General features: G+C 33.8%; 2 protein-coding genes, 1 long non-coding RNA gene, 1 other non-coding gene and 1 pseudogene across 5 annotated transcripts; 2 read left to right on the forward strand and 3 right to left on the reverse strand.

Annotated features, from left to right (window-relative positions):
* Nucleotides 1-145: 145 nt before the first annotated feature.
* LOC120173079 lies at nt 146-2,043 on the reverse strand. The gene is made up of 3 exons (XR_005521018.1): nt 1,952-2,043; nt 1,130-1,689; nt 146-975 (listed from the first exon to the last, which is right to left on the reverse strand). It is a non-coding gene; the product is annotated as an uncharacterized LOC120173079 (long non-coding RNA).
* Nucleotides 2,044-3,656: 1,613 nt separating this feature from the next.
* LOC120173008 (protein RER1A-like) lies at nt 3,657-6,075 on the forward strand. Of its 2 annotated transcripts, XM_039180310.1 has the most exons (4): nt 3,657-3,736; nt 4,359-4,727; nt 5,482-5,662; nt 5,775-6,075. In XM_039180310.1, exons 2-4 carry the CDS (start codon nt 4,378-4,380, stop codon nt 5,826-5,828), a joined length of 585 nt encoding a protein of 194 aa, XP_039036241.1. In that variant the 5' UTR covers nt 3,657-3,736; nt 4,359-4,377; the 3' UTR covers nt 5,829-6,075. The 2 variants fall into 2 exon arrangements, with proteins under 2 accessions (XP_039036241.1, XP_039036248.1); XM_039180317.1 differs by lacking the exon at nt 3,657-3,736 and having other exon boundaries at nt 4,357-4,727.
* Nucleotides 6,076-7,232: 1,157 nt separating this feature from the next.
* LOC120173042 lies at nt 7,233-12,165 on the forward strand (annotated as a pseudogene).
* A 2,330-nt stretch (nt 12,166-14,495) lies between these two features.
* Nucleotides 14,496-14,920, reverse strand: LOC120174135 (protein RADIALIS-like 3). Its single transcript, XM_039181099.1, has 2 exons — nt 14,651-14,920; nt 14,496-14,522 (listed from the first exon to the last, which is right to left on the reverse strand). Exons 1-2 carry the CDS (start codon nt 14,918-14,920, stop codon nt 14,496-14,498), a joined length of 297 nt encoding a protein of 98 aa, XP_039037030.1.
* Nucleotides 14,921-20,561: 5,641 nt separating this feature from the next.
* Nucleotides 20,562-20,633, reverse strand: TRNAQ-CUG. The gene has a single exon. It is a non-coding gene; the product is annotated as a tRNA-Gln (tRNA).
* Nucleotides 20,634-24,121: the final 3,488 nt, after the last annotated feature.

Here is a 24,121-nt window from a genome sequence, read left to right on the forward strand (position 1 = left end):
AAGAAGCTGCATTTCCATCCAATTACTATATATATCTAAATTACAAGTTCTTTATGCAGTGTAAAATAGATGCTGGATCTCATAGAAAATAAGTTGCTTCAAGATACATGAACAGCTTTGCAGTTCTCCTTTTCTTTGTATTAGTAGAGTAGAAAGCTTGTATGGCTGATTATGTTTTATCCATTTGATGCCACAGTTCATCAAATAATCAATAAAAGTATGAATGATACTGCGCTTTTAAGTTAGTAGAGATGTTATTAAGTTCATTCGAATCTACAAATTTGATGTTACGATAATATCGATGATAACGATTAGGGTTTAAGATTTAAGGTTTAATTCCTTCAATTGCTCCAGACTATTGAAGATCCCTTTCTTCGAAATTTGCAAGGATGGAAACCGTTCATGGCCTTCCCCATCAGAGCCATAGCCGCAATACTCGGGAATTGCTTCTGTCGGAGTTCATCGAATGTTGCCTTTGAAGTCTCTGGCTCACATGGCACTAAAGCATCAGGCTTTGTGTCCAGAGATTTGTTTCTCCGACGACACCATCTATGAATCCAAGATTTTGAAAGAAATGATTCTCGGTTCTTCCTCATTGAATCATCGAGAAGAGTCGCCGTTCTATTCTTCCTCATACCATCGGAAGAGTCTCCATTCTTTAATAGCATTGCGGTTTGATTGAGTTCCGGTTCTGGTCTCACCTGGCTTCCATCTACCGTGGGTTCTGAAATGCTCGACTTGAGTCGTTTAACACATCAGCAGCAGCTTGGCTCCTGTCCAAGAACATCTCAACCAGCAGCGGCAGACGAAACCGAGGGCTGCTTAGCGAGGCAAACAAGATGCTCTACATCTAAACTCTGGGTTTTCAAGGTACTTATCCCTGCATCATTGATCAAGTTCACCACTGCCGAAAATGCCGGAAGCTCTTTGATCATATCAGGTAATTCAGGGGTTCACATGAACTCTGTTGTTATTCTGCTAATTATTGGGATTAGTTGATAATGAAACCAAACCATTGTCTTCAACAAAACACACATTACAGAACATCAAAAACATGATCATCAACACTTTCGGTCTGTAAACCAAACAAGTAAACCATCCAACAAGAAGTAAAATAGGCAAGAATTACCTTTTCTGATGAACACATACTTGAAAGATGGATCTTCTGCAAAACATCCAATTCCATTGCATCAATTTCAGCCAATGACTCGTTCTTTAAACAAACACATCTACAAAATTGTCCTGTCCTAGCTGACTATGGAAACTGAATCCGGGAGATAAACTCAAGAACATTCCGAACATGTTTTGTTTCGGTTCTCGGGGAACCATGTTTAACCCCAGTCTTCTTTGTAACAAAGAATCGGTGAGTTGTCCGAGAACCCTTTCCATGCAATTCAGGGTAAGCCAACTTACTTAGAACCATCGTACTCAATGTTAAAGCCATCATTGAGATCGATCCGGAACTTCACTGCCTCACCGATGATCGAAGTACCCACATTGTTGTTCAAAGACTTAGCACTCTCCACCATATTCCCGGATTTCACTACCATTTCCGGCCTGGAAAGCAAAGGATGATCAAGCATCGTTTGTCGATTGTGAACCTCGGAGGACGGTTTTCGGCCGATATGCTCCCGACTATCCATCCAACAAAGAATTTCGTCTCAAAAGCTCACTGTACCATACCTGAAACTGCAATTCAACAAGCACAGTCAGACATTAATATCTATTAGGTTTCAACACAGGGTTACAACTTGCAATAAAAAAACAAATAAAACCAAGCAAAATCTAGCAGTCAAGAGATCAACAAAATCTGCACAAACCAATTACTTTGCAACACAACATCAATCTTTTCCAGGAACAAAGTTGAAACTTCACATGCATACTAATAAAAGTAAGCAGTTTCATAGAAAGCAAGAAATTCAGTAGGTAAGTTAACTCGAATTGGACTCACCTCGATAACTGAGTTCAGGGTTCACAAAGAAAAAGCAAAAGATGAACAGTGAAACACATAATTTAGGGATGTTGGGTTCACAAATGGAGGAGAGTAAAGCTTCATAAACAGCCATTGCATAGAGCCACATATATTTATAGCGTTGAGCAGACGGAATTTGGAGCTGGGGACAAACAAGGGTCCCATTAACTTTTACTTTTCTAATTGGTCCTTTTTTCTAATATTTTTTGGCTTAATTTAAAAATTATTGTATGAATTATATCTAAATTTAATATTAAATGTTTAAAGAATTTTTTGTTAAAGTTAAATGTATAATATTTTTGATGTTATATTTTTAAATGTCTGTTGTTAAATTTAGTTATTAAATGACACGTGTTAAATTTATAAAAATTATTTTTTTAATTTTTATGTCTTACCCGTATCATTTAACGATGTTAACTATATAACTACTAAAAAATATAATATTAAAAATGTTAAATATCTATTTTTAATGAAATAATCTTCAAACATTCTTAGTTAATTTTAAATATATTTTTTATTTAATTACATAATTAATTATCTATAGATACTCCGACATCAAGAAAAAGAAAGGAATGGGTGTCCTTTGTCCACGTCGTCCTATGAAATATCCGCTCATTTCTTATTCATCGGTTTCCTAGAAAATGCTTTCTTCTTTCTCGAGAAAAAAACATCAATCAAACATATGGAATATTTTTCTAAGGTTCTTGAAGAGATAATACCGGTAATTTTTTAATTTTAAAAATATTGTACATCTATTTTTATTTTACAATCTATTATATTTGTGAAAAAAATTAAAATCGATCAGATAACAAATTGATTTAACAGTTTATTTTTATTCAAATTTATAATCTTTAAGAATAATAATAATTTTTTTAACTATTTAAATAATTTAATTCGAGCTTCCAAACTTCACTTTTACTTTAATAAATGTAATACATTAAAAATAAAAATTAAATGTGTAATATTTTGAAAAATAAAATCTCTAACTACAGTATCAATATAATTTCTCCGGATAATGGTTGTCTCTTAGAACTTTGAAAATTCATATTTAGATTTTTGATATTATGTTAATTTTGGTTATATTTTAATAAGAATCGTTAATAAATTAATAATAGACATATTCATCAATTTTTTATTTATGTTTATAATTTTTTTCAAATGTATTATCAATATTTTCCTTAATATTTTCCCTTTAAATTTGATATATATTTATTTGAATTTAATATTAAAATCATTGATAATTATAATTAATTTTGACTCTGATTTTTTTTAATTTTAACATAAATTATCAACAGTTGAAAATAATTTTACCAATTATTATTCTTTTTAACCTTATTTTGTAAATAAATTTTCAACATCCTTAATTATCTATTTTTCCCAATGTTATCAAAATCGAATCTGACCGGCATGTTCGACCGATTGAACCGAGAACCGGTTATCTATCCGGTCTAATCAGTTTTCAAAACCAATTTTACAATGAACAGTTAAATAACCGGTTGGGAATCTGTAAAATCGGCTATTCTATTTTTTTTCAACGACACGTGTTCAAGACTTTTCACTGCCGGTAAAACTAAAATTCAACGCAGTAACAATTAGAAAAAGTTAAAAATATAAAACGAAGAGGAAAAAAAAAACATAGATACCCATCTCCAAATAGATCTGCTAGTTGATCGGCTCTTTGCTTCATCTTTGTCATAAAACACCAAAAAGAAAAAAGGAATTACTCAGAGAGCCCAAAGCTTAACAACGGAGAGTCGTTTCGAGGTTTTCTTTTATTTATTTCATTATTTCTATAGTTTAAACTTCTTATTTTAAGTTTTATATTGATTGTTCAGAAAGATCTTAACTTGTTTTCTAAGCTATCAATAATTTTTGTTAATGTTCATGGTAGATTCCCCTGTCTATTCAACGATTTTATGCTATTTCTATGTAAATACATATCTTTTTTTTTTGTTTCTGGATCTGGGTTTTGAAGCTTAGTTGTTTCCTTTTAAAAACACTAGGATTTGTTGTTTGGTCGGTGAGAAAGCTTAAGTAGACTTTTGGGATCTCATCTTGTTTTCGTAGCTTTGTTTTTTTTTTGTGATGTGTGATTGATTTTTGTGGGAGGTTTTTAATCTCAGTTCTTAGCTTCTGGTCCTGAGTTTTTAATGCATTTTCTTGGTTTACAAACCATAGAGTTTTTAATGCATTTTCTTGGTTTACAACCATAGAATTAGGGTTTTTCTCTAAATTGGATTCATTTATTGAAATGACTTAGCTAGTTTGCTTTGTCTTCTGTTGGTGCGTGTTCATTCATTGTGATGCTTGATAGTAACTATGTTTCATTGGGAACTTAATGGATCTTTGTGCTTAAGTTGATTGGTGTTCTTCTCCTTTGGCGTAGAATTTGAAGCTAATACTGAATGGAGGGAATTGGAGGAGGTGGTGTGTCAGTGGCATCACCGTTGCCTCAATGGGGGCACGATGCTTGGAGAATGTATCAGTACTATCTGGATAAGTCAACTCCTCATTCGACTTATAGGTGGATTGGAACCCTTGTTGTAGCAGCTATCTACTGTTTGCGGGTCTATTATGTTCAAGGGTTTTACATCGTCTCATATGGCCTAGGGATCTACCTGCTGAATTTGCTAATTGGTTTTTTGTCTCCACTTGTTGATCCTGAACTTGAAGGTTCTGATGGACCTGTATTGCCGACGAAAGGTTCAGATGAATTCAAGCCGTTTATCCGTAGGCTACCCGAGTTTAAGTTCTGGTAATTGAAAACTTTATCGTTCACTTCTCACCTGAAATGATGTGGTAATTGTTCCTTTATGTGTTCTGCCAAAATCTGTTGTCATATGGTTTATAAAGGGAACACTGCACTCAAGGTTTATTGATCTATTTTGGCAAACACAACCACTGTCTGGTTTTTGAGATAGATGGAAACATACCCTTTATTATTTACGAAAAGGAGAAACGACGCTTGAAAACATGTGCTGCCAGGTTAAATGGTGTGGTCATTCATTTCATTTCATGATTGTTGATTCATGAAAGAAAAAGGATTATTTACTTTACTGCGGGTATGATTATAGTAGCTTGTATTCAATTGAAATTTAGGTCTTAGTTATCTTTGTTGCTGTTTATCTTTTTGAAATTTAGTTCTCTTTGTTGTTGTTTATCTTTTTGAATCTCATAATGGAGTTATAGATATATATATGTAAATAAAGGTTTGGTAGGTAATTCTCTTTATTTTTTTAACATGTTCGGTTAATTGCAATGTAACATGGCTTAAAAGTTTTTGGACAAAAACTTATCTCATAGATTCTGACCTTTGTCATTCTATTTGGTGAGTCTCTGATTCTGGAAATTTAGGCGAATGTGCTCGAAACCATTTGCTCTTTATCTGTCTATCGTATTTTGTCATCTTCGATGCTCGTTGTCTTGCTTGTGATAAATTATGAATTGGTGCTAAATGAATGGACATTAAAGTATGAATATGATACTCGAGTTTTATGATTTTTTTCCAGGTACTCCATGACAAAGGCTTTCTGCATAGCATTTTTCATGACTTTCTTTTCAGTTTTCGATGTTCCCGTCTTTTGGCCTATATTGCTTTGTTATTGGGTCGTTCTCTTCGTTCTTACAATGAGGCGTCAGATTGGGCACATGATCAAATACAAGTATATCCCATTCAACATCGGAAAGCAGGTCAGCTTGTGAAACCATATTTGCAACTGTACCAATGAGCACCTTTTGCTTTAAGTTCTACTGTTCTAGAGGCAATAGGCAAGTATAATATCCGTCCTTATCTCTTTGACAGAAGTATACCGGTAAGAAAGCTTCTGCAAGTAGCAGCCGTGCCCGTGGGGATTGAAGCTTGGTCGTTTCATAGGGACAATGATTTGTTATCGTAGATTTTCACCTTTGGAGAAGATGCATTTATGTTGTCTGTGGGTTTTTTTTAAAATACGCAGTTACTACAAACGTAAGTTCAGTTGTCCCTGTGAAGAAGATACTGATATCCATTACTGAAACTTCAGTGTTTATACACATTGTCAACATTTGATCGAAGTTTTTTGAGATTATTGTCCATTAATGCATACAACAAATTATTGTTTCACTCCACTGCTCTTCTATATTAGCAGCTAATTGTTAGTAACGAAGATTATTACTGAATTATTTGGACCATGGTTTCTTTTATAACTATAACTAGCGATGTATGACTCATGCTAATTTGGATTGGTCATACTTTTTCAGTTGATATTCTGTGTTTTATTGGCTACATTATATGATTCATCATGAAACTTTTCTCATTTTGTCGTTTTAGAAAAGTTAATTTTACACTAAAATAATGGGGTTTTTTTTATCTCTATAAAAAAAATCACCATTATTTTCTTTTCTCTCAGTTTGCCCATATTTTAGTTCTTGTCATGATATCATTGACGACCGATGAGTTTCAAAATTTTCTATCAAATTTATTTCGTCATCATGAATATATATTTAATGCCTATTTAATTGAAAATAGTCAAAATTTAATTTAATTTATTTTTATTATTTTTTATTATTTTTTATTATTTTTGAGGATATGAATGATGGCTTGGGGAGACTTTAGATTGTAAAACCTACCGAAAATTTTGGGGATCAAAGCCGCCTTGGGGATTTTTGGGGAGACCTATCAAAGCAGAAAAGAAATTAAGATTTTTGAAATATATTATAAATTTTTGGATGGTGGTGTAGGGGTTTAAAGATTGAAAGTTGGAATTTAAGGATGAAATTAAGGATTTTTATTTTTATTATTTTATTTTAAATTCTATTTGATATTAAATATTCATAAATTTATTATATCATAATAAAAATAAAAATAAAAATAACAAAATAATCTATTTCATCATAGAGTGACTAAAATATAATTTATTAGTTTAGTGGTAATCGAAAATTTAGTGACTGAAATAAGAGTGATTATATAATTAAGTGATTAAGAATGTAGTTTACCGGACAATGTTTTATAAATTTTCCTTCAAAGCCTACTTCATATACATATCTCTCGCTTCACTCGTCCACCGTCACTCTTTTGCCTTGAAGTTCCTTACAGATGAGGTAAATTGATTTCTTCCTCTGTTTTTGCATTACTCTGCTCTACTTGATTTTCTGTATTGGATCCTATTGTTTGTTACTCTGTCTCCCCCCGTTTTCTTTGCTTTGATGAGAAAGGAGAACATTTTTTTGAAGCTATAGGTTTAGCTTTTTTCTGTTTAGGGTTTAGGAGTTTCTTTTTAACATCATATTAGCGTGCCATATTTTCGTTTTCGTCTTCTCCATCAGCTGTTCGACGTTGGGTTTGGATTCGATTGAAGAGAGGATATGGGTAAAGTGAAAGGGAAGCATAGGTTAGATAAGTACTACCAGTTAGCCAAAGAACACGGCTACCGTTCCAGAGCATCATGGAGTTAGTCCAACTCGATTCCAAATTCTCCTTTCTAAAATCAGCCCACGCCGTCCTCGACCTCTGTGCAGCCCCCGGTGGTTGGATGCAAGTGGCCGTGCAGCGTTCTCCTGTTGGCAGCCTCGTACTTGGTCTTGATCTCGTTCCTATGGCTCCCATACGAGGTGCAGTCGCTCTCCAACAAGACATAACCAAATCTGAATGTAAGTCCAAAGTTAAACGGGTCATGGAGGAGCGTGGGATTATGGCATTTGACGTTGTTTTGCATGATGGATCCCCTAATGTTGGTGGAGCTTGGGCTCAAGAGGCAATGAGCCAAAATGCTTTGGTTATTGATTCCGTTAAGTTGGCTACCCAGTTCTTGGCCCCTAAAGGCACCTTTGTTACCAATGTTTTTAGGTCTCAAGATTACAGTTCCGTCCTCTATTGTCTCAAACAGATGACAAACAGTAAACAGAACCGTAGAGACTCTCTGTAAGGTTATGTTTTTAATTTCACACGTTTTTTGGTTTGCAGTTGTTTGAGAAGGTTGAAGTTGATAAACCTGCAGCTAGTCGTTCAGCATCAGCTGAGATTTATGTTTTGGGGCTAAGGTATAAAGCCCCTGCAAAGATTGATCCACGTCTTCTTGACTTCAAGCATCTGTTTCAGGGATTAATAGAACCACAAAAGAAGGTTTTTGTTTCATTTATGTTTCAAACTCTCTCCTTTCCCCCATTGATTGTATCTATTCTAATCGTTTTTCTTTCTGCACATGCTTGATGTAGGTGATTGATGTACTTAGGGAATAAAAGATTTTTGTAGGGATTAATAGAACCACAAAAGAAGGTTATGTTCACGGAATATAAGATTACCGGTGGGAATAAAAGATTACCAGTGGAAATAAAAGATTATCAGGGGAATAAAAGATTATTAGGAAATAGGATTACTGGGAATGTTGTATTTTGTGTTTGGTTGGTTTAGCAGGAATGTAAGACTATTGTGTTTGGTTAAAGAAATAAAAGATTATTGAAATGTATATTTGACCAAATTGTTCTTATTATATATTTGTATAATATTACAAATTGTAAAATATTTATATATTTTCTTTAAAAAATTAAATTCATAATATTTATATAATTTTTTTTTACAAAATTAAAAATATAAAAAAGGTTTAATGAAAGGGTAAAAAAAATTTTAACCCCTAAACTTCAAATAAATTTTTTTAACCCATAAACTTCAAATAAAATTTTAATTATAGATTTTTTTTGTAAATCCAAAATAATATAAGGATAAATTTGAAATTTAACCTTCGTATAATTTTTATTATTCAATGACAGAAGAAGAATATTTTTTTTAAAAAATAAAAATTTAAGGGCATTTTAGTCCAAAACGCCGGTAATATTACAATACCTAAGGGAAGGGAGGTAATGACATTCCCGATAATATACCCAAAAAAATCTACTATTAGTAATAAAACATTACCGGGAATGAGATTCCCGGCCAACCAAACATGAGAATGTGGGATTCCCATCCCATGAAAATCCCACAATCCTTGAACCAAACACCACCTAGGTAAGTAAACAAAAGAGACACCGAGATGGGTAAGTTTTACCTTTATCATACAGCAATGTAACTACTTTGTTCATATTTTGGTAAATATTTTCAAGTGTTTACTTTGTTTCTAACTACATGCCGACCACAGGTATGAAGATAGGGAGATAATCTCGAAGAAGGTGTCTACTGCTGCTGACTTCATTTGGTCTGATTCTCCTCTTGAAATCCTTGGTTCGGTTACTACCATAACCTTTGAGGATCCAGCTTCATTGCCTATTAAGGATCACAGTTCTACCTCAGAAGAGGTGATTATCTTTTCAATATTTCTAGTCTTACTTGCCTTGAAACTTGTCGTTACTTACTTTACTACTGTCTTGACAGGTCAAAGCTCTTTGTGATGATTTGCGTGTTCTACGAAAACAGGATTTCAAGTATCTTTTGAAGTAAGAAACATAATTGTTTTCAGTTTTTCCCTTTTGAGATTTTTAAGTCTAAACAATTTGTGATAATAAGAAAATATGTGAGTAAAGCTATAATCAGAGCACTAGGTGCATACTACTGTGAGTGGGAACTTAATTTGAATTCCAATTGTTCATCTGATGGGAAAAAATGTTAGATTTATGTGCATGAATGTTACGTGTGTTACATGACTTGAGTACCTTGATTCGATATTTGATTTTTGTGTAGATGGCGGATGCAATTGAGAAAAGCTTTGTCTCCTTCAGAAAAGGCTACTCCTCCTACCACTGCTACAGATGTTGATAAAAAGGATGAGGAGAACGAAGATGATAAATTACTCAATGAGATGGAGGAGCTCACATATGCCATGGACCGTAAGAAGAAAAGAGAAAAGAAGCTGCTTGCAAAAAGACGTGCGAAGGTTTATACCAATGATAACATATCTACAATATAATAATTGAATGATACCTTATGTCCTAGTGCATGTTACCATGTGTCGGAAACTATGATGGAATGAATTTTGTGATTATACCAATGATAACATATCTACAATATAATAATTGAATGATACCTTGTTTTTCTTTTGAAAAAGTTAAACTTCCATTTTATAGATGTGGTAGATATTTATGGTGTTTCAGTTAGCTGTAGGATCTTTTCATGCAAACTCGATTAGCTGCTGATTTCTTGCCTTGCTGTTTTGCAGGACAAATCACGGAAGGCAACAGGAATGCAAATTGATGCCCTTGAAGATGGTTACGTTGATCATGAGTTGTTCTCTCTTTCTTCCATTAAGGTTTGTTTTACGAAGACTTCAAACTGGATAACTCCAATAATGTTTGTAACTTGCGGAAGTGCAATTTATTACTGAAAGTATAAAAGACAATTAAAACAACAGTGAACATATGGCTTGCAGTTATGACATTTGAACCAGAGGCATAGTTGATGTCTAGTATTTTTTTATAATTAATATTAGCATCGTTTCCATTTACCATACATTGTTAACCTAAACGATGTTCGGGCATGTTTTACTATATAAATGCTGAAAAGGAAGTTTCTTCTATTATCTGTTAAAATTTTAGGTTTCCTAAATGAAGTCATCACTACCTTGCATACTTCTTCTTAAATTGTTTCTTACAGTTATGATTCTTTGTTAGTTCCTGAAAAGTTAGGTTGTCTTTTAAGTTTTCAACATTGGTAGAAACTTTTATTTGATGCTAATCTATTACTGCTTTTAGGGTAAGAAAGATCTTGCGGCAGTTGATTCGACCGAGTACGATGATGGCAATGTTGACTTCAGGGGTAGCGAAGATGAACAAAATCGAGAAGTAAGCACTGAAGATGAGTCATCCATTGATGTTGACTCTGATGAAGAACGCAGAAGGTTAGTGTCTGCTTCTCACGACAGATGTATAATTTCTAACATTTTCTGCATGTTAACCTTGAAATTTTAATGCTAGATATGATGAAAAAATAGAAGAGATCCTTGATCACGCGTATGAAGAGTACGCGGCCAAAAAGGATGGAAGTACAAAGCAGATGAAGCCTTCAAAACAAGCTTATGAACAATTAGAGGTATGATTGAACTAAAAAATGTTGGATCACCATATCGACTTCAACTCAAAAAGAGTAACATGCGATCATATCTTTAAATTGAATTTTATATTTTACATTCCAAAATAGTTTCATAACGTCATTTTTCTTAGCTTCTGATTTGCAAGAACTTTATTCTACACCTACCTCTTGTTCTCCCTTATTTATCGACATCTCTATGGTACCACTTGATGATGGAGAAGGACCAACCCAGGAGGAGATTACAAACAGATGGTTTGGTCAGGATATTTTTGCTGAAGTTGTAGAGCAAGGGGATTTAGGGAAGTATGACAGTGACAATGAAATGGAGCTCGATAACCGAGAGGAAAAGCCAGGTATTCCCAAGAAGTCCAAAGTAAAGCAAAAGCAGGATGTGATAACTTATATGCCTGACAAGGCCAAGGAAAAGAAAGCAACAAATACTGCAGGCCTGAAAAGCATCAAACTCCAGGCTTCTAAGGCAGATGATGAGTTTGAGATTGTTCCAGCTCCAGCTACTGATTCCAGTGATGACTCGTCTTCAGATGACTCAGAGGACGATGATGTTGAGACGAAAGCTGAGATATTAGCTTGTGCTAAGAAGATGCTGAGGAAAAAGCAGAGGAATCAAATTCTCGACGATGCTTATAATAAATATATGTTTAATGACGATGGTTTGCCCAATTGGTTCTTAGATGAGGAAAAGAGGCATCATCGACCAATTAAGCCTGTTACAAAGGCAGAGATTGCTGCAATGCGAGCACAGTTCAAAGAAATCAATGCTCGACCTGCTAAGAAAGTTGCAGAGGCGAAGGCTCGAAAGAAGCGTATTGCAATGAAAAAGCTTGATAAGGTGCGCCAGAAAGCAAACAGCATATCAGACCAAGCCGACATATCTGAACGATCAAAGAGGAAGCAAATCGAACAACTATACAAGAAGGCTACTCCCAAAAAGCCCAAAAAGGAATATGTGGTTGCAAAGAAAGGGGTTCAAGTTAGGGCCGGCAAGGGTAAAGTCCTTGTTGATCGGAGAATGAAAAAGGATGCTAGGGCACGAGGAACTGGTAAACCAGGAAAAGGTGGTTCGAAGAAGGGAAAGAACGGAAAAGCAAATAAAGGTAAAGGATCTGGTGGCAAGGCTCCAGGGATGAAAGGAAACAAAAACAAAGGGGGGCGCATGCATGTCTGAACAGCTTAAGTTTTGGAAGATGCAATTTTGGATAAAATTAAACAATTAATGCAATTTTAGTACTTTTTTGTTGGTTTTGAGTGTTGTTTATTCAAAATTAAGGGTTACTAGTGCACTCAGATTCTTTAAGTGAGCAGTTTCTGATCGGAGCTTGTTTTCATGGGATTGAACAAATAATTGCATCCACTTCATTGCTTCAGTTGGACTCTTCTCGTAACATCAATGAACCCTAAAATCCAATTTTGAGAAAACACAACTAAATATTATAACTTGGGGTATCAATAAATCATTCAAAAGTAGAAAAAAGTTGAAAAGAATCAACCTCGAGGGAAATGGCAGCGGCAGTGGAGAGAAAGTAGAGCTTTCGAATGACCTGAAGACCAAAATAAATCATTCAAAAGAAGTATAACTTGGGGTATCAATAAATCATTCAAAAGAAGAAGACACTTAAAAAGAATCAACCTTGAGGGGAATGGCAGCAGCAGTGGAGAGAAAGTAGAGCTTTTGAATGACCTGAAGACCAAGTGTTCCATGGGGTACATAGAAATGGTCCAATTGGATCAAACAAATGATGAACAAAGCGTCTCTAAATACTTGAAGATTATCACATTGATCAACAATTGCATCAAACAGGTCGCCAATCTTCAACAAGAGGCAAAGGCCACCCACCACGATGGACAACTTCTAGAGTCCATTAGGGCAAAAAATAAACTCTGATATGGCCACCATTGCTGCAACAGTAAAGAACATCAAAGCCAGACTCGAACAACATCATAATGTGGCAATGATGATTGGTTTGAGAGTTAAGTTGAGGGAAGTGATGATTGATTTTCAGCCACCGAGGGAGATGATTGTAGTCGGCGAAGAACTGAGTGGTGAAACCTTGGAGACGACAAGTTCTAGAGAAGTGCAACATGTTTTCCTAGACATGGCGGTGTTGATGGATCGACATGGGGAGGACCGAATCGATGATACGGTAAACGGTGGAATTAACGTTTATGGAGGGACTTATGGATGGATTTATGGAAAGCAGATGAAGAAGTAAGATGGAAATGGGGCTACTGGATTGGGGGTTTAGTGTTGGCATCCTTCTTAAAAAGTTTTGTTTGCTGAATTTATATTAGATCCAATTCAGCAGAGTTTAACTGTTTTTCTTATCATCATACCACAAACTTAACTAATATTTTTATCAATATTATAATTTAGGTTTAATGGCATCTGCCCTTCAATTTTTTTTTAAAAATAATATAGCCCATGTTATTTTATATCTAATTTGACTCTTGAACTGAAAAAAAAAACTCATTTTAGTTCTTCGATTAACGTAAATTGTCATTGATTATTGCGGTACTGATATAATATTCTATGATATTGACGTGACAATCCACACTAGATGATAACATAATAGATAGAACTAATTGATTCTTTTATAAAGTTCAAGGTTCAATTTTTTTCTTGAAAGTTGGAAGGTTTATTTAAGTTTCAAAAATTATTTAAATTTTAAAATATTTTTAAAATAAATATAAAAATACTAAAAATAAGAATTTAATATTAAAAATAAAAAATTTTAAAATTTTTCAAAAAATTAAAATATTTAAATTTAATAATATCACAAACTATAAAATGATAAATGATAAATTAATTAATTTTTTAAAAAATTAAAAAGTTAAACAATTTCATCAACAAAAAAAAAATTCGCTCGTCTTTCGTCAACTTGAGTTTACAGTCTACTACTATTTATTGAATAAATTTTTAGTCATAAATATAATAATATTTTTATTTTTTATATATTTATTAAACATAAAATCATAAAAATATGAATTCGGAAACTTGGGAATAAGGTGAGCGCATTTTATATACGTACATGTATGAGATAAAACGGTACGACATGTGTCGTGATGGTTCATATTTATATAAAATTAAAAGCATGCTAGCTTTGTTAATTCAACTAATAAATATGGTTAATTTATATTCGTGCATATATATATTATGCATAATATATTGTAGGATGATAGTGTTATCATATGATATTTGAGGTGATATGTTTTAAAAGCTCTCGATGTGAAAATATATGTGTATGTCTAATATGATTGAAATACGAATTATTTATATGCTTAAACGAATGAAATATAATTAAATCATAAACGGTTCTAATTCGTGTTTATAAAAATGATTATGCATATCTATGATAAGAAGACAACAAGACTTAACTTAGAACATTAATTAAGAGAATATTATGGGAATCGCTAAGCGTTGATTATTGTAAATAATATAATTAGTAGCATCATTAATTCTACGTAGCAGCATAATGGGGATTCGTCGTAAGGTGCATGAGCCATGTTCCTCATTTATTCAGCTTGATCAGATTCTTCATCCTGCATGTCAAAACAATAATGAGCCTTCAAATATAAAATAATACGAATATTTTCCTGCTTGTAATTAGATATCGACGAGTTTTAGATAAAAATAAGTTATAGATTCAACTCGAATAAATGTAATTAACGTTGGTGTAACTGGTACCTCGAGTGTTCTTGCCGGTGGTCCTATATTTGGGGAATGGAACTTGACCCGACTCGATTTTCATCACATCGTTCACCAGCAGCTCATAGTGCCTCTTCACTTCCTCTGCAATTTTCCCTCCGACGGCCTTGGCAACATTGTGCCACCGGTCGGGTGTGTCCTTATCGTAAACAGCCAAAGCGCTCTCGAAGTCCTTGTTTTGCTTGGCTGTCCACGAACCGGAACCATGGAACGATATCGAGCTCGATGCCATATTTTACGATACTACAGAGGCTGTCGAAGAAGAGATGGTATGATGGGAGAGAGTCGGCAATGGCTGGTCTTTATAGGCAGTGGGTGGCCATGTGGGGGTACAAGGCCAGTTGGGGTAGAAATTCTGGACACCATATTTGTAGAATTTTACATGATTTGTCTCCTTAGGAACCACAAAAATGTTGTAAGAAAAATAAACGATGACGAAGATGAAATGTATAAGAATCAGTATCTACAACATCCAAAGCACCGGAATTTTGCAGAAAAAGGTAAATTTTTTTGTATTAACAGTAACTACATACGTAATGGCATTCAAATCCTTTCCTTTTCGCTTATTCTTTTTCAAGTCAAAAGATGTTCTTTGCCTTCATAATCATGTGTAAGTTCTATGAACTGATTGATTTGAGGCAAACCCTTTTCAACTATCTTAATCCTCAATAAAATTACTTTTAGTTGACCCAACAATTTGCTAATAAATAAATCGGGAAGTTCTACCGTACAGCAGTCTAAAGTGTCTAATAATAACAAAATCGGTAAAAATAATAATGTTTCAGATAATTTTTTACAGGTTTTGTTAAAAAAAAAATAATAAAACCGGTAGCGTCTTTCCTTAGCTGTATATTAAGGCTTCCACACGTGAGCTTTTCCCAAATAAATAATATTATTCCGACCATTCATGTTATTTTAAATATTATATTAGACGTTTGATTTACGAAAAAATTATTATCGTCCTTTTAAAATTATGTTCACACGTTTGGTTTAAAGTATTCTCTTATAGATAGTAATCTTTGATTTATTAGATGTTAATTCATCATGTTAAAAATGTTGTAGCAGGTTAAATTTATTATCTATAATTTTTATTATTAGTTTATTAATTTTAAATTTATTTTATTATTTACTATACATTTATTTGAAAAACTGTGATAAGTAATAAAAAAAATAAACATATCAAACGTTTTGTTATACTATAATCCAACAAATAAATGTCGAGATTTTCTATGTGCATGGTATTAATTTGAACTTTGCATGTTCCCGATTATAATACTTGCATGAGCTTAATCGGGTGCATTCTCGAATCATAAGCTAAAAATAAATGTTTAAAATTAACTTTTGATGTTTAAAGAATTTTAAAAAAAATTAGGTATTTAACATTTCTAATGTTACACTTTGATGTGTCTGGACTGTAACACCGTTAAATTTGATCGTTAAGTGACCCGTGTCAAATATTTTTTATTTAAATTAAAAGACTTAAAATTATAACTTGTTTTAAAAAAAATCTCAAAATTTTATAAAATTGTCAACAAAAAATTTAAAAATCTCTTAAAACCCTAATTTTAACCTCTTAGCATCATCGACCGTCACCAACGACGTCAATTGGTCAAACAACCAACGTTGTTTGACCGTACAACCACCCAATGGCCAAAATTCCTTATTTTTCGACCGGTTGAACATGCAACGGTCGTGTAAACACAAGATTTTTGCGACCGGTTGAAAGAGGTTATCCACTTGCGATCGTTGATTTTCGGCTGCAATAACCACACGAAGCATGGGGGTTTGGGCAACTGCACGTCGTTGGGGTTTCAGTCGACTGACAACGTTTTTGACGGGGACGATGGTAAGAGAATGAAATTAGAGTTTTTTTGGGATTTTGGGGTTTATCTATAAATTCAAAAATTATTGGGTTTTTAACGTTATTTTTTTAAAAAAATAAAAATTTATATGCTTAACACGTGTTAGATAATAATATATTTTTAATGATCATGATAGCTCATACACTTAAAAATGTAACATCAGAAATATTAATCATTTAAAAGAGAATGTTAGACACCTATTTTTATTGAAAAAAATTAAAAACCTAAAATTGAAGTTAGTATAATTTAGACAGTTATTTTTATATTAAGACTAAGGTAAAATCTAATGTTTCGTACTATAATTCCACGTGTTCACCGCCGTGTTAAATATGGAGTATCTTTCGAGAAAAAAACACATTCTAAACATACGAGCTGGCTTGTTGATTTCGTAATAATCATGTATGTTTCCTCCAACAATTGTACGTGTTTCCTACGGCTGTTGGGTGTACTAAAAAGATTTTTTTTCCATTTTGGAGGACTAAAATATAATTTTATAATTTAAAGTTTTATAACATGAATCAAACGATTTAAATAATTAAGAAATTATTATTATTTTTTGAAGTTTAAGATTTGAACACCACATAGTGATAAATTTAAAAGTTAAAAAATTGAAGTTTAAAATTTTATTTATTTTTTCTTTTTAAGGAGTATAAGAATTTTCTTTTTCTTTTCTCTCCCGTCGTTACACTAAATTTTTCTAAAATAATAGGATGCAATTACTCCTTATGGGAGCTCCGTACATCTACCCATAGCACCACATATGTCGAAGTATATGAATATTCATTATCAGATGGAGACATTTTGAATCTAAATCTTTCTTGAATTATCGGTTTTGTTTTAATGTTCCATCGAGGTATCAACATCAAATATGTAAAAAAAAATACATATTTTTCATGATCAATGAGCTAGTTTATAATGGCAATGTGAGAATTACAAATCATGATCAATGCATTTATGGCTTTTGGGTCTCAAATGGCTCTTTCATGTCTTTATTTACGACAAGACATGGTAAATTATTTGATGCGATAATATCCCTTTCAAACAGTCCATAAAATTCACATAACACATCAAATGCTGACACCAGATGAGTAAACCAGAATACTGCTGTATACGAGTAAAATTATCCATATGGTTCATATAAAGCTACCCCACCATTTCTTCAATTTCATTTGCCTTATAGTACAGTAATAATTGTACCTTCAATCATGAACATCCATGACCATACCTGAATTCACTTCATGTAAGTTCGAATCCGTAAAACGACGTGGTTTGTGGTTTCGAGGGGATGGAGGGACTAAATATCTGGTTTTGGAATAACAAGTCAAAATCCACAACAGCATCAGGAATTGGTGTAGGACGGTGGAGTGATATACCATTGATATATGGCTTGCAAGTTGATTTATAGAGTTAGCCCCAACCTATGAATGGACCTACTACTATACGCCGTCACCAAATATCTGCAATTGGAAAAGACTAGATGACGATGACGGCGAAGATGATTCCTTCGTATCTTTGCAATTGTCGGTCGTATAGATCTCGATTAGCAAAGGGGGATGGTGAATGTATGGGTGGTTAAAGCCACAGCCAGGACTGGATTCACACACAAGTTGCAGAGGGGGGCCCGGTCATGTTCATGGACGATGACCACATGCTCACCGTGATGATTGGTTGAAAGTTACACCATTTGGGGAATCCTTATCCAATTCAAGGTAATATCTTTGGATTCCTTTCTCTCTCCCAACTGGTCCTTCTCCCTTCCAATAACTTCGTAAATCCGACATTTTTTTTAGTAGACGGAGTCAAAATACCGATTTGTTAATCATATTTTCATATACCTTTTGATATTAAATAAAAACAAAAAGATGAGTGCCAACTCAGAGATACATTCAAGAGTGATATAACTTTTAGAGATTTGTAGTCATGCAAAAACTTTAAAAACCGTAAATTATATTCTTAAGACATTGACTGGATCGTGATGACAAAAAACCCAAATCAAGAAGGCGTCACTTTACATGGTTTAGACCCAGCAATCATGAATAGATCGAGAGGTGTATTGGAGTTGCAGTCGTATCATCTGAAAATTTCAAATCTCCATGTAGTTTAAGTACTTTCTTTATATATTTTTATTAATAATCCAATTTTGTACCATTGAATATTGAATATTATTTTTTAAATTCATATCACCCTACATAAAATATTATATTATGTCAGCTTAAAGTTTTCTTTTCCTTTTTGAGTGTTATATATCTTTAAACAAAGTGAAATTTGGGACAACGAATATTGTGCAATTGGTTGAATTAGTAAGGAGGGGAATGACAAAAGGCTATAGACCTACATAGGAAGGAATATACGGTGGCACATGCCAATAATTGTATGAAAGCTACTTATAAATTATCGACTTTAAATTGCAATTGCGAACATATTTTCATTTAAAACAACGATAAATTATATTATAATCTCTATTTAAATTCGAATAATAAATTAACTATTTCTTTTAGCTGTGATTCCCATTTTGCATGTAAGACACCCTCAAAAGTTGATAACACACGTGGCTTGTGTAAGATTTTAAAGGTGCGATGTACTAGCAAGACATGAACCATGCATGCAAATTGTAAACCGGATAATTTGAAACTAAGCGCACCCACAACGACTCTCTGATCATCGTCGAGGCATAATTCGTTCATATCGATGTTCGTTCAGTATATTTTTTTATCGTATAGTGTCTTTATTTTTTTTAAATGGTACCAAATTTAGTCTTTTATATAGATGATTTTTAAGTTATGAAATTTGAGGGGTAAACCCAAAAAAGAAAAAAAATAGATTGGTAGTTTTTTTTTCATGGTACACAATGAATCTAATGTTGGGAGATTCAGTGGAGACCAAATCAGGATATGGTGTGGGCCAAAGATTCGTACGCTCTTTATGCTGATCTTGTCCTGTCGTTTTCGTTAAAGTGCATAATAAAAGTCAACCACAGCAAAAACTGGGTTAATTATTTCATTACTACTGTGCCTGATTCCTCGACCGGTATTGCCTTTTTTCACCCGGAACTTATTCAATGGCGACCGGCGCCTGCTGGCTGGTTTACGCTCAACACGGATGGTGCAGTTCATCATACTTCCTCTCTAGGATCGGCAGGTGGCATCATCCGAAACAAGGATGGAGATTGGATCGTCGGATTTAATAAAGCGGTTGATATTTCCTCCCCATTACAAGCTGAACTCTGGGGAATTCTTGAAGGACTTCAATTAGCGTGGTCCCAAAGACTCGAGCACCTCCAATGCCAAACGGACTGTGCGGAAGCTCTAACACTCGTGACTTCTTAAACAGCCGCATCTAGCCCAGTGTCTATTGTCAGATCTATCGCGAGTCTTATTTCAAAACAATGAAAGGTTAATTTCATTCTCATACGTCGTGAAGCCAACGCTGCAGCAGACTTCCTTGCAAAATCTACCGTCGTTTCAAATGATCAACCATGCATATACATTGAACCTCCCCAGGAGATAATACCTCATCTTGCTCGAGACCTTCATGGTCCTGCTTTTACTCGCTCCTAGTATTTCATTGTAATAGTCTTCCTTTAATTCAAAAAAAAATGTCAGCTTCACGTCTGTTTGGTTCTTTCGTAACTAATAATATATTTCTGTGTAAACTATCACATACATTTTATATTTGTATATTTGTATTCATCAAATTTAAAAATATTAAATTTTGATCATCTACATTAAGAGAGACATCATCACCGGATCTTGAAGAACATGATGGTTTTGATTCCAGTGAGTTGGTAGAAGATGAGAATGTTGTTCCATGGGTTATTTACCTTCGTGGAGGCATCGACCAGGTCTTGAAACTCGTCACCGATGTGTTGTGTGCCACGGATTTGATCACTAAGCTCCAGTCAATCCCTTGTATATAATAAACAATCATGTATTCCATTGACAACATCCACTTTGATTTCACGAGAGAGAAGACCCACCAACAATTTCAACAGGAGTAAAAAATAAATATCCAAGGTTCCACCGAGATTTGAACTCGGGTTACTGGATTCAGAGTCCAATGTCCTGACCACTAGACCATGGAACCGCTTGCTGCTCAACATCATTAATTTAATCAATATAACTGTCATACTTTTCCCATCACCATATTAAGTAGCCCTCTTGCTTTCTTCGAATCCTTCAACCTCCATCCTAACCACTGCACCAAGAGGACAGGAGCGACCACCTCCTGAAGAAAATAATATATCTATATTGAAAATAATAAAAAGAACTTAAAATTATTATATAAAAAGTACATCTGCAATGTGTATTAGTCACATATCACGTTCATAAATTATTTTTATATTTAAAACAACGTTAAAATTTATATAACAATATGATATAAAATTTATACATAATAAGGATTCATACGATAAACACACACACAAATATATATATATATATATATATATATATATATATATATATAAAAGAAACCATATAAAATATTAAAAAACAAAATACCGATAATACAAATATATCAAGACGATAGCAAAACATGTGTCACCAAAGTATAACAAAGACATATAGATATATACAATAGTACAAAAGTAAGAGTAGTCGATCCTCCTGATGCCAAGTCTGCTATCCTAGTATGCTATTATATGAAAATGTTAACATTTACGGAATGAACTAAAAAGCTCAGTGTGCTCCTTACGGTGTATAAAAATATACAGATACAATATTTCAGTAAAATCGGTTTATCAAACATGTTTTAAAAACAAGAACACTACCCCGTCCGATCACCAGAATGTGTAGGTTCCCTAGAACCATACACCCACCTGTACACCCAACAAGGACTTACCCTGTGCACAAAGCAGAGGAGCCTGCAGTAAGATCTTATCATGTGCATAAAGCAAAGGAGCCTGCAGTAAGGTCTTATCCTGTGCACAAAGCAGATGAGCGAGCGGTAAGGACTTACCCTGAACACAAAGTCGAGGAGTTTGCAGTAAGGTCTTGCAAGTCATAGACTGGACCTGATATACTTCCTCCAATAATACCCCCAATGATAGAAATAACATGTATGTATTTGAATGAAAACGATAGTTTAATTCATTAAAACATGAAATATTCCATTTTAAAAAATATGATACAAAAATACGATAATCAAGAAATCATATCAGAAATATATAGTAAATTATATATCATATAAACATTGTTCAGAAAATCAGGTATTGTGTCTTAAAAATATTTAGTATTATCAGAAATCTAAAGCAGTTCAGACATATAGTTGAAAACAGTAATGTAACACAAACAGGAAACACACATGTATCAGTTTGAGTAGTTTGATAGGGAAGTCTTCTACTAAGTCTGTTGATCACGATCAGCAACAATACTAGATCCTACGAATCAAAAAATCTATATCGGAATCCTAACATAAATAATATTAACTTTTATTTAAATAATTTACGGAAACCTACGGGAAACTCTCGTAGAACGTGAAACAAGCAAATCTGATGGACGTGAAACATTGGATCTAACTGACCTTCGGTCAGGTGAAACACGAGTATCTTTATACAAATATATTCTCGAATCAATTCCATAATCAAATCCTAAAAAAATTAAGCAAAAATGCAAAAAACACTAAACATTTTCGGATTAACGGGATCAATTTGGGATTTCGGTTCAGAATTTGGCAAAACGGATTTTGGAATTGGACTCAGGAGGTCGAAAAATATAAAATATGATTTTTGAAATTTTGTGACTTTTTGGTGAAAGTCAACGATCAACTGTCAACGGTCGGTTAACGTTGGATCAGGTCGGATCGGGCATGCGGGTCGGGTTAGCGGATCGGGTCAGACACGGGCCAGGTCTGATTGGCCAATTTCTAAGCAGTCCACTAGTCGGTGGATTTTTCCCACGCGTGGGGGCGGATCGTGGGAGAGCGTGCATGGACTACGAGGGTCGGAAAAATTCTAAAAAAATTATAAGTGTGTTTTAAGGGGTTTTGAGACACATACTAAACTCGGTTCAACACGGCGAACGACGGAGAGCTCGATTTGGAAATGTCTAAAACTTGATATTCCTCACCCACTCACACGTCGGCAACAACGGAGATTAGAAAGACACTGATGGACCCGAGACGACGCAATGAACAAGATTATACGAGAAATGTCGAAAACAGATCAACGATCGACGATCAAATATTTCTTTATATAAGTGGAAAAGATCGAAGAGAGAGAAAATAAAATAATTTGATTTTTTTCCTTATTTTGGGTTATATAAACCTAAAAAGGAAAATAAAAAAATCATGCCATAGGTCCTTCATCTTTAGTTTCTTTCTGAATTTGAATCTAAATTTAATTAAAATTTCACTTTGATCTCTAAATTAAATTAAAATTCAATTTAATCCTTGATTTTTTTTTAGAAAAATTTAAACTCTATTTTGGGATGTGACACAAACGATTACCTTTCTGGAAACTAGCTTTCCCATTTCTACCCATTTGTTTTTACCAGCTTGTGAGCAACCGATTTTGAAAACCGAAGGGTCTAGCTTTTTCTGTACCAACTCAAGGTTAAAAAAAAATTTACATGTTAAGTTGCTAAAATACAAATCCCAATATTTGAAGACCCAAAATTGAGAATGAATTAGAAATTGGCGAAAGTCACTGGCCTGAAGTTCATCTTTAGGAATGGAGCCTTCGGGAGGGATAGATAAGAAGAGTTGGACTTCGGGAGATCCTTCGGCGGCATATTTTTTACCCTCGTGGGTGAGGACCCAAGTCTCCCTTTTGATGTCATAGGCATCGATGTAAAGGAAGCCGTGCAGGCTGTCGATGACATTGACGACTTCGTTGTGTAGGAGACCCTGTTCGGTTGCGAACTGTTCCGAGCCTGGGATCTCTTCGTGGGTAGCCTAGTATCGCCTCCTCCGCCATTGCTGCTGTGTACTTCAACTTTGCCCTCTGATTTTGGACTTCCTGTTGTAACCTAAAGCCCTCTATCACGCTGAGTTGGATCGCCTGTTTGTGATTGGGTTTGAAGTTTGTTTCTAGGAATAAATTATCTTTTAGCCCCTAAACTTACCAAATTTCTCGATTTTATTCTTTTGAAGGAAAATATAATTTGGTTGATTAATTAACTGTAACATTGACGTAACAATTCATGAATGAATAATAGCATGATAAATGAAGTTCAATTAATTTATTTTAGGATTAGGTTTCTCATCCTCTCTCCAATTTGTGAGTTATTTAATTCTTTTGTTGATCTTAATCTTTTAATTAATTATCTTATTTTGATAAGTATTTGTCAGCACTCTAATTATATCTTATTTGTATTATAATATAACTAATTATCAACATGATAATATAGTTGAATATGCTTATTCATCGCTCCTAATAATATTTTTTCTTTTTATTTTAAAAAATATATATTAATTAATTTGTTTAATATTATCTTTCTTATATAATCACAAATATATAAACTATTAATCAATTAATTTAGATCAGATCCACAAAGGTCTAATATGAAGAAGGCGATTATCTTAACTCAGTTTGTTTCATTCACAAACGTCACCGTTTTAACTCCTAATCTTAT

The sequence above is a fragment of the Hibiscus syriacus genome, unplaced genomic scaffold (assembly GCF_006381635.1).
Source record: "Hibiscus syriacus cultivar Baekdansim isolate YM2019G1 unplaced genomic scaffold, ASM638163v2 tig00003041_pilon, whole genome shotgun sequence".
Lineage (NCBI taxonomy): Eukaryota > Viridiplantae > Streptophyta > Magnoliopsida > Malvales > Malvaceae > Hibiscus > Hibiscus syriacus.